This window comes from Coregonus lavaretus, assembly GCF_964263955.1.
Source record: "Coregonus lavaretus genome assembly, chromosome: 2".
In the NCBI taxonomy this organism is placed as follows: Eukaryota; Metazoa; Chordata; class Actinopteri; order Salmoniformes; family Salmonidae; genus Coregonus; species Coregonus lavaretus.
The window spans coordinates 31,809,366-31,820,127 of NC_139989.1; the positions used below are offsets into that span (position 1 = coordinate 31,809,366).

A 10,762-nucleotide genomic window follows, 5' to 3' on the forward strand; every position below is an offset into this window, starting at 1 on the left:
TGACACCGACTCGCCTTCAGAACGTTCTATTCCCAGCCCATTGTTCTGCGTCACAATGCCAGTTTACCTCAAGTAACTTATTATTAACAAGGTCACGGCTACTTGGTGAGCGTTAACCCTGTAGGTTTACCTCAGGTAACTTAATATTAACAAGGTCACGGCTACTTGGTGAGCGTTAACCCTGTAGGTTTACCTCAGGTAACTTATTATTAACAAAGTTATAGCTACTTGGTGAGCGCACACACACTGTTCACCTGAGTACATGTTGTGGTCACCAATAGTGAGGTGAGACAGTTTAAGAGGCAATGGCTGGCGGACAGCCATCAAACATTAAACATTTTCTGGTCATGGTTAACCATATATATATATATATTTTTTTTAAAGTGTACAATCTAAACAAAACACATGTCCCTGTCCTCTTTTTCAAGATGTGGCCAATTTAAACAGCCAAAATACATTTTTTTATTAAGAAATAACCATTTTTTTGACCACTTGTTGTTTCTAAATGGCTGCTGGGTAATTTGATATGCATCGAAATCTTCGTTCGTATGCATCAAATTGAGCGAATGCTGCGCAGGTTCACTGAGTTACAAACCAAATAGGTATAATGGGGTGATTGTTGTCTAATCGGGTGTTCTAGCTAATGGATTTGTAGATCTGATGCAGTTGCTACCTCAGATTATGAGCCTAGCAAGTGTCATGAATGAGTTATGTAGTACCCACAGACGGCCACAAGGAGGAGCAAGAGTGCCATAAACCCATACAGTTTTTTGCCATATAAACCCTAAACCTAACAATCAATCAAATGTTTTTGTAAAGCCCTTTTTACACAAGCAGATGTCACAAAGTGCTATACAGAAACTCTTACCCTACTTGTAACTTATTTTAGCCGTAACACTAACCCCTAATTCTAGGGTAGGGTAGCCTAGAACACTTTTAGAAACTATTTTAGTAATAATATTATCTTAGTAAATACAATTATAGTATTAAATAGCGTTTTGATTATTTTGTTGTAATTTTATTATATGTATAATTGCAAGACAGAACACTTGATAAATAAGAAACATTTGTTTTATTTTTCAAATGTGGTTTGAATTGGGTGACCTAGTCCAGCAATTGGCGTGGGGCAGGTTTGAGACTGATCTAATACACTTTATTTCTCAGCTGCCTCACCAATGTCTGTACGTGAATTAATCACTTTTAATTGCTAAATATTTCCAATAGATGGCAGCATAAGACCACAAAGCATCAGTTATAGGCTACAAGCAGCAATATGATTGACATAAAATAGCATGCAACCAAATACTATATGTCCCATGATTATCTAAAATGGTCACCCATTACTTTATTTAGCTATATATCTCGTATTAGGCCTGTGATGCTTTTGGAAGAGCAATTAAATAGTGACTATAGCAGGTGTTGAACCCCTGGTAAATAATCACTAGTCAGATGCTCCAACCTCAACCCTAGTATACATGCATTTTTAAATATCTGATATTGCGATTAAACAACCTCGGAATAGATAAGACAAGAGTGCGTCTTCCAGCCCGCTAATAAATTACATCATACAACCCTCGCGATTAGCAAATGTACCTCAACATGCCTCTCGCTTGTGCTAGAAGGCAGAGTGCTCGCTGCTGGTTGATGAATCTGACAATGAATGTACTAGGAAAATACGTTTTTCTTGACCAGAGGTGACTAAATTAATGTTCAGGCTTATTGATAATCATTATAGTAATGAAGTATAATTTCAAAACATGAGCATAGAAACAGCTAATAATAAACATGAATCATCATTGTATTATTTCACAGTAATCTGTTAAATGCTTTTTCAGTCGTTCCTCTTGCGTTAGCAGTGTGGAAAGGGACAGTGAAAAGCTTGTGCAGGAGTTTTCCTGTGAGGGGGAGTGGTGGTGTATCCAGGGAGAAAACTAAACTAACCTTCTGAAATGTCATTTGTGGTCTTATGCTGCCATCTATTGGAATTATTTAGTAACTGCAGTAGTACTGAATAAAGTATATCCTTACTAAATTAGTAATTACTCAGAATATCAAAATATGACATTTTCTAGTTCATTTGACCACTTACAACCATAACATAACAATTTATAGCATAACAAACAATGAAACTGACATAAACCAAAATCACCATACATTTAGTTAACTATATATATATATATATATATATATATATATATATATATATATATATATATATATATATATATATATATATACTATTTATTTAGATGGGTGACATTATCTCCAAAGTAATACCACTGTAGATAAAGAAGAGCTCTCCAGTAGGTGTATCAAAACTTCAAAGGCCATTTTCTCAAGATGGAGGTTACAAGTTTATCATCTTTCATAGCAGAATTACTTTCCCATTGTTCCTCAACTGTAGTGTATGATATACCTTTTTCTAGCTGAGTCTCTACTTTTATCTAATGTAAAAAAATAAAAAAATTCAAATTTTGCTACATAGGATCGAATCGAGCTGGTCGGCCACATTTGAATGTGTAAAACCTAGCAGTACTACTTATTCTCTGAGAGTGAGATAGCGTAGCAGTGCGCTCGTGTTCTCTTGTGTGTCCATGTAAATAGCCTGTTTTTTGTATTTTTGTTTGTATTTTACGTATATATTTCCCTATCACACTTTTCATCCTTCTACTAAATATACTTTCCTGCAACCCGCCTCACTCAATGTGGAATGGATTATATTATTTACTCACCTTTATCTAGAATCTCCAGTTGAAACTAGCCAGCCAGCTAACTAGCTACTTGCTATTAGCCACCGTTAGCGGTTTTCACCCAGAACATCGGATTTTCTGCCGGAATAACTGAATCACTGGAACTTAACACCGGATCTAGCTAGCCGCAACCGAATGGATGTCGAATGGATGTTGCTGTAGGCTAATCACCACTGCCCCCGTATCACCAGTTAGCCTTGAGCCTTGAGCTAGCCCCAGCTATCTACCTCTCTGTCTACCGGACGGGAGTAGCCAGCTAACCAGCTAACTAGCTACTTGCCATTAGCCACCGCCACCGTTTCTTCACCATAGTCCGTGGCCTGCACTACCTACCAGCCAGCTCTAGCCTGGACTATTATCGGCCAGTCTGAGTTATCGACCCAGAACCTATCGGATTTTCTGCCGGAATCACTGAATCACTGGACCTTTAACACTGGATAATCGCAACTAGCTAGCTGTAACCAAATGAATGTTGTTGTTGGCTAATCAGGTGGCTAATCAGCCTTGAGCATAGCCTTGAGTCAGGCACATCTCCCGGCTATCTACCTCTCTGTCAACCGGACGGGACCTCCTAGAGTCGACACGGAGCCCTGCGGATCCATCACTATTGCTGTTCCACTTAGTTCTTATTATACAATTTCACTGTAGAACCCCAAGTCCCTCTCAAACTGCCTCAAGTAGTTCCTTTGTTCCAACCCCCATACACGCCGAGACCGGCTCAATCGGTGCCTCCAGTGATGCTATCTCTTTCATTGTTACCCAACGCTTAGGTTTACCTCCACTGTACTCATATCCTTCCATATCCTTGTATGTACATAATGCCCTGAATCTTTTCTACAACGCCCGGAAATCTGCCCCCTTTATTCTCTGTACCCAATGCACTCGAAGACCAGTTCTTAAAGCCTTTAGCCGTATCATTATTATAGCCCTCCTCTGTTCCTCTGGTGATGTAGAAGCTAACCCAGGCCCTGCAGCCCCCAGTATCACTCCTACTCCCCAGGAGCTATCATTTGTTGACTTCTGTAACCGTAAAAGCCTTGGTTTTCTGCACGTTAACGTCAGAAGCCTCCTTCCTAAATTTGAGTTATTCACTGCGTGTCTGAATCCTGGCTTAGGAAGGCCACCAAAAATTCTGAAATTTCCATCCCCAACTACAACATTTTCCGTCTAGATAGAACTGCCAAAGGGGGTGGAGTTGCAATCTACTGTAGAGATAGCCTGCAGAGTTCTATCATACTATCCAGGTCTGTGCCCAAACAGTTTGAGCTTCTAATTCTAAAAATCCACCTTTCCAGAAATAAGTCTCTCACTGTTGCCGCTTGCTACAGACCTCAGCCTAGAGCTGTGCCCTGGACACCATATGTGTATTTAGATGGGTGACATTATCTGCCAAAGTAACACCTCGATCGAGCGTTCTTTTTGATTATTATTACTTATTTCTCAGAGAGTGAGACAGATATATATTATTACTGTGTAAAACCTAGCAGTACTACTTATTTCTCTGAGAGTGAGGCAGTTATATATTATTACTGTGTAAAACCTAGCAGTAATACTTATTTCTCTGAGAGTGAGGCAGAATATATTATTACTGTGTAAAACCTAGTAGTACTACTTATTTCTCTGAGAGTGAGGTAGATATATATTATTACTGTGTAAAACCTTGCAGTACTACTTATTTCTCTGAGAGTGAGGCAGATATGTTATTACTGTGTAAAACCTAGCAGTACTACTTATTTCTCTGTGAGTGAGGCAGATGTATATCATTTTGCAAAAAAACATGATTATTTGTCTATCTGAAATGAAAGCATCAAGTGATAGATTTTAAACAAATACATGTCTGTCATTGAACAACCCATGCCATGATTAGATACTGAAAAAACACACCAATCTCTTTCATAATTTCTTTAAACAATAAAAGCAAATTGACCATCATTTCTGAAAATGGATATATAGCGTTTTGGAATGAAACTCTTGTTTCCCCATCTGAGCTCAGAGAATATGAGAGATGTAATGTTTGTCTCTGTTGGGTTGAAGCCCAATCAAGAAGGAGAGACCAGCCTCCCCTGTACCCAGCTGTGTGTCCATGAAGAGTGACTGGTCTATGAGTCATCCTCTACACTTTAGAGAGGGAGACTTTTATAGTGAACAAAGGTAAGAAGAACTCTTGGGTCAGTGATGTAAACAACACTGTCTCTAGTCATTTCTCCTCTCCCATTTTACCATTTATTTTTGTTGTTTTCATAATCCATAGGGTAATCCTTTTTTTCCATTTTCATAGTCCTAAAAAATATTAAACAAACACAACATTCCCTCCCTGTGTGTGTGTGTGTGAGTGTACTCCCTGGATGAGGAGATGTAATCTCATGTTTTCTCCACAGAAACCAACAGGAGAGATCAGAGTCAGAGATTCTCAGTGGTCAGTCTTCCCAGAGTCATCAAACAGACCTGGCCTCCATATTCAGTGTATGTGGTCCTGTTATGTACTTTTGTTTACCTCAAGTAAAGTTGATCTGTCAATCATTCATTAATGTGTTAATGAGAAAGCATTTAGTCTCTTGCTTAACTTATTTACTTGATTTATTTCAGTTGCTTGAAGAGAATATTATGACATTTGTGAAGAACGAGCTGAAGATGTTCAAGAGGATTCTTAGTCCAGAACTCAAAGAAGGCTTTGAGAGTCAGAAGCAGGATAAGGAAGTGGTGGATGCTGAAGATGAGAAGCAGGAGAGCAGTGCCAGAGAAGGGGCTCTGAAGATCACACTGCATTTCCTGAGGAAAATGAACCAGAAGGAGCTTGCTGACACACTGGAGAAAAGTAAGAGCTGTCTGCCTCATGTTGAATGCTGTTTTATAACAAACTAAAGTAGCTAAAGTACAGCTAAAGTAGCTGTGTAACTTCAATGATATTGTAGCAGCCTTAACACAACACCTAGTGACCTCATCAAGTAGCAGCAGGGATGTGTTGTGCTGATTAAATTTAGACAGAGAGAACAGGAGAGACAGAGGAGAGATAGACAACATTAATGATACCATCAGTAATTCCGAATAATATAATAATAATAATAATAATAATAATAATAATAATAATAATAATATAATCATTCACTCCAGTGTGTAATGCATTATGAAAACATTTACACATTTATACAGACAGTTAAGAAAATAAATGATTATAATTTAAACTTTATAACACAGTCTTACAATACTGTAGGCATTAAATCAGACGTAATATTAATATCCTCTGTTATTTCTTCATTCAGATGAGCTTGATGTGATTTGCCAACGTGAACTCAAATCTAATCTAAAGAAAAAGTTTCAATGTGTATTTGAGGGGATCCCTAAACAAGGAAACCCAACACTTCTCAATAAGATCTGCACAGAGCTCTACATCACAGAGGGTGGAAAAGGAGAGGTCAATAATGAACATGAGCTGAGACAGATTGAGACAACAACCAGGAAACAAGCAAGACCAGAGACTGCAATCAAATGTAACGACATCTTCAGACCCTTAACTGGACAAGACAAACTTATCAGAACTGTGCTGATAAAGGGAGTCGCTGGCATTGGAAAAACAGTCTCTGTGCAGAAGTTCATTTTGGACTGGGCTGAAGGAAAAGCAAATCAGGATGTCCAATTTGTATTTTCATTCCCTTTTCGGGAGCTGAATTTGATGAAAGAGGAAAAACACACTTTGATTGAACTCCTCAATCACTTCTCTATGGCAACCAACGAATCAAGAATCTCCAACTATGACAAGAACAAAGTTCTGTTCATCTTTGATGGTCAGGATGAGTGCCGACTGTCCCTAGACTTCCAGAAGAACAAGATCAGTTGTGAAGTCACAAAGTTAACCTCAGTGGATGTTCTGCTGACAAATCTCATCAAGGGAAATCTGCTTCCCTCTGCTCTCCTCTGGATAACTACCCGACCTGCAGCAGCCAATGAGATCCCTTCAGGGTGTGTTGACCAGGTGACAGAGGTACGAGGGTTCAATGACCCACACAAGGAAGATTACTTCAGGAAGAGATTCAGTGATGAGGACCTGGCCAGCAGAATCATCTCACACATAAAGACATCAAGGAGCCCCCACATCATGTGCCACATTCCAGTCTTCTGTTGGATTTCTGCAACAGTCCTTGAACACATGCTGAAACATAAGAGAGAAGAGATGCCCAAGACTCTGACTGAGATGTACACACACCTTGTGGTGTTTCATAGCAAACAGAAGAATGAAAAGTATCTTGGGAAAGAAGAGACAGGTCCACACTGGAATAAAGAGAGCATTCTGTCACTGGGAAAACTGGCTTTTCAACAGCTTGTGAAGGGCAATCAGATTTCCTATGAAGAAGACCTGAAAGAGGCTGGCATTGATGTCAATGAAGCCTCGGTGTTCTCAGGATTGTGCACACAGCTCTTTAAAGAGGAATGTGTGCTGTACCAGGACAAGGTGTACTGCTTCGTGCATCTGAGCATTCAGGAGTTTCTGGCTGCTGTATATGTGTTCCTCTCATATGTCAACAACAATGAGAATCTAATGGCCGAACCACAAGTTACTGAAGTTACTGTCTACAAGAGTGCTGTGGATAAAGCCTTACAAAGTGAGACGGGAAACCTGGACATTTTCCTCCGCTTCCTTCTGGGCCTCTCACTGGAGTCCAATCAGAAGCACTTACGAGGTCTACTGACAAAGACAAGAAGCAGCTCACAGAGCCATGAAGAAACAGTCAAGTACATCAAGGAGAAGATCAGGGAAAATCCCTCTCCAGAGAGGTGCATCAATCTGTTCCACTGTCTGAATGAACTGAATGACCATTCTCTAGTGGAGGAGATCCAAATCTACCTGAGATCAGGAAGTCTCTCAAAAGCCAAACTGTCACCTGCACAGTGGTCAGCTCTGGTCTTTGTGTTGCTGACTTCAGAAAAGGAGCTGGATGTGTTTGACCTGAAGAAATACTCCAGATCAGAGGAAGGTCTTCTGAGGCTGCTGCCAGTGGTCAAAGCCTCCAGAGCTGCTCTGTGAGTACATAAAATGACATTTAAGTACAAATCATCAGGAATAAATATTCAGTTTAGAGGAAAATGTGTATTATAATATGTATATTATATATATTGAAAAACATATTGAATCAATGCATTGATGTTCACATTAGTATAACAATATGAACGTAACATTCTAGGAGACAGAAGATTAATCTATATGTTGTTTGAGAGAATAAACCAAATGCATCTGCCATTGTCCTTCTACACTACTGGTGTTAAATTAACAGTGTGTTTGTGAAATCATGATGATCTCTCTGTCAGGCTGTGGAGTCACAGAGGAAGGCTGTGCTTCTCTGGTCTCAGCTCTGAAGTCAAACACCTCACAGCTGAGAGAGCTGGATCTGAGTAACAATGACCTGAAGGATTCAGGAGTGAAGCTGCTCTCTGCTGGACTGGGGAATCCCCAATGTAAACTGGAGACTCTGAGGTCAGTATTCCTGTAGTTGGTCAACAAGTGATAACTTTTCACCAGATCCACATGTGTTTCCCAGGCACACATAGTCCTCACCATATGTGTTTGGACAGTGAAGCTTACAGTTTTAAATTTGGCGCTATTCTACAGCATTTTGGATTGGAGATTTTAAAAAATCATATTAGGTGACAGTACAGAATGTCACTTTTTATTTGAGGGTATTCATACATATCTGTTCTACTGTTTAGAAATGAAAGCACTTCAAGTATCTCATTCTCCCATTTGAAGAAGTCCTAATTGTTTGGACTAATTCACTTATATTGTATTAAAGTAGTCATAAATTAAGTATTTGGTCTCATATTCCTTACCCACAGTGATTACATCAAGTATGTGACTCTACAAACTTGTTGAATGCATTTGCAGTTTGTCTTGGTTGTGTTTTGGATTATGTTTTTCCCAATAGAAACTGAAAGTTGAATAATGTCCTGTGTCATTTTGGAGTAACTTGTATTGTCAGTAAGAATATAAGATGTTTCTGAACACTTCTACAATCATGTGGATGCTACCATGATTATGAATAATTGTGAATGAATCGTGAACGAAGATGAATGAGAAAGTTACAGAGGAACAAGGATCATACCCCCTCTGTTATTGGTAATGGTGAGAGGTTAGCATGTTTTGTTGTAGCCTCTGTAACTTTCTCATTCATAATTGTTCATGATTCATTCATGATTTTTCTTAATCATGGCATCATCAGGATTCATTCAGTAGTTTTTAGAAACATGTTATCTACTCACTTAGAGAGAAGATTAATCCAGTCATCATCCACCATTCAGTTACTATTGGACAAAACATAACCCAAAACACAACCAAAACAAACTGCAAATGCAACCAACGAGTTTGGGACCAAATACTAAACTTTTGACTACTTTAATACACTATAAGTGAATTGGTTAGAATACTTATATCTTCTTCAAATAGGGGGACTAGATGCATAAAGTGCTTTCATTTCGAAAAGTGAAAGAGAAATGTATGAAAATACACTCAAATAAAAGGTGACATTATATACTGTCACCTCATATGAAACATTTGATCTCAAATCCAAAATGCTGGAGTATAGAGCCACATTTAAAATGTTAGCTTCACTGTCAAACTAGATATGGTGTGGACTGTATACTCAATACAATCTAAATCTGATACCTCACTGTCTGTCTTTTGACTGATACTGCTTTTTAAACTGGTTCTGGTCAGTCTATTCAAATATTTGTACTATACATGTTTCTATTTACAAGCAATACTTGATAATACTTGATAATTTGTCATTGTTAATAATGATACATCCATTTATGAAAATATATGGCAGGTTTCAGGACACTGATATATCTGAATATGTTGAAAAAATATACTGCCACTATTTTCACCACCAAAGAATAGCAGTGTGGTTTTAATATGATTTCACTCTTTGCAGGCTGTCAGGCTCTCTAGTCACAGAGGAAGGCTGTGCATCTCTGGTCTCAGCTCTGAAGTCAAATCCCTCACACCTGAGAAAGCTGGACCTGAGCTACAATCACCCAGGAGACTCAGGAGTCAGACTGCTCTCTGCTGGACTGGAGGATCCACACTGCAGACTGGAGAAACTCAAGTATGTAGAGGGTTTATGTCAATGTTCATATCAGACATGTTGGAGTTATCAGGCTAGTTAAGACAAACATTCTTACCACCACTTGGACAAAGATATATGCTGAATGTGTGTGTGTGTGTGTGTGTGAGTCCAGTGTGTGTGTGTGTGTGTGTGTGTGTGTGTGTGTGTATGTATGTGTGTGTGTGTGTGTGTGTGTGTGTGTGTGTGTGTGTGTGTGTGTGTGTGTGTGTGTGTGTGTGTGTGTGTGTGTGTGTGTGTGTGTGTGTGTGTGTGTGTGTGTGTGTGTGTGTGTGTGTGTGTGTGTGTGTGTGTGTGTGTGTGTGTGTGTGTGTGTGTGAGTTCAGGTGTATCCCTCAATGACTGTATGTTCTTCTGCTTACCGCTAAAGTGTGGAACATGGTGGAGAGATCACATTGAAACCTGGACTTAGAAAATGTGAGTGTTTACTGCTGTGAAGAATATGACTAAGAATAAGTCTTAATTCAAGTGAAGTCAAAGTCAAAGACCACCATCATTACTTACTTGGTCATATTCAATATCAGCTGTAGTTCTACAGAAGCAGAAATCAGGGACACCAAAGTTTACAAATAGTTGCTTTGACAATGTGTGTGTCTGTGTATGTGTGGCGTGTTCCTCTTACGTTAGAAATGTGTGTGTTTATGCATGCATACAGTTTGTGTGTGTGTGTGTGTAGTTAATGGGAATAAGTGTGTTTTATATTACCATACAGTATAACATATGATCATTGAACAAGTCTCAAGTTACCTTAACTTCTCCTTTCGATACCTAGAAACATCTACATTAAATGAATTAGTGAAAAGTGAGTTAACATTCTGATGTGAATGATGATGATTTCTAATATTGTGTCTGGTTTCATCCATCAGATGTCTGTGATCTCACACTGGACCCAAACACAGT

General features: G+C 38.9%; 1 protein-coding gene across 1 annotated transcript in view; it reads left to right on the plus strand.

Moving 5' to 3' along the window:
• LOC311138736 (NLR family CARD domain-containing protein 3-like) overlaps positions 1 to 7,770 on the plus strand; it is a gene marked incomplete at its 3' end in the record, with an annotated part of 77,246 nt that extends 69,476 nt beyond the window's left edge. Inside the window, exons 3-5 of the mRNA XM_084173538.1 lie at positions 5,129 to 5,213; positions 5,337 to 5,565; positions 6,011 to 7,770. Of these exons, the coding sequence (XP_084029664.1) occupies positions 5,129 to 5,213; positions 5,337 to 5,565; positions 6,011 to 7,770 (2,074 nt within the window). The remainder of the gene's footprint in view (positions 1 to 5,128; positions 5,214 to 5,336; positions 5,566 to 6,010) is intronic.
• Positions 7,771 to 10,762: the final 2,992 nt, after the last annotated feature.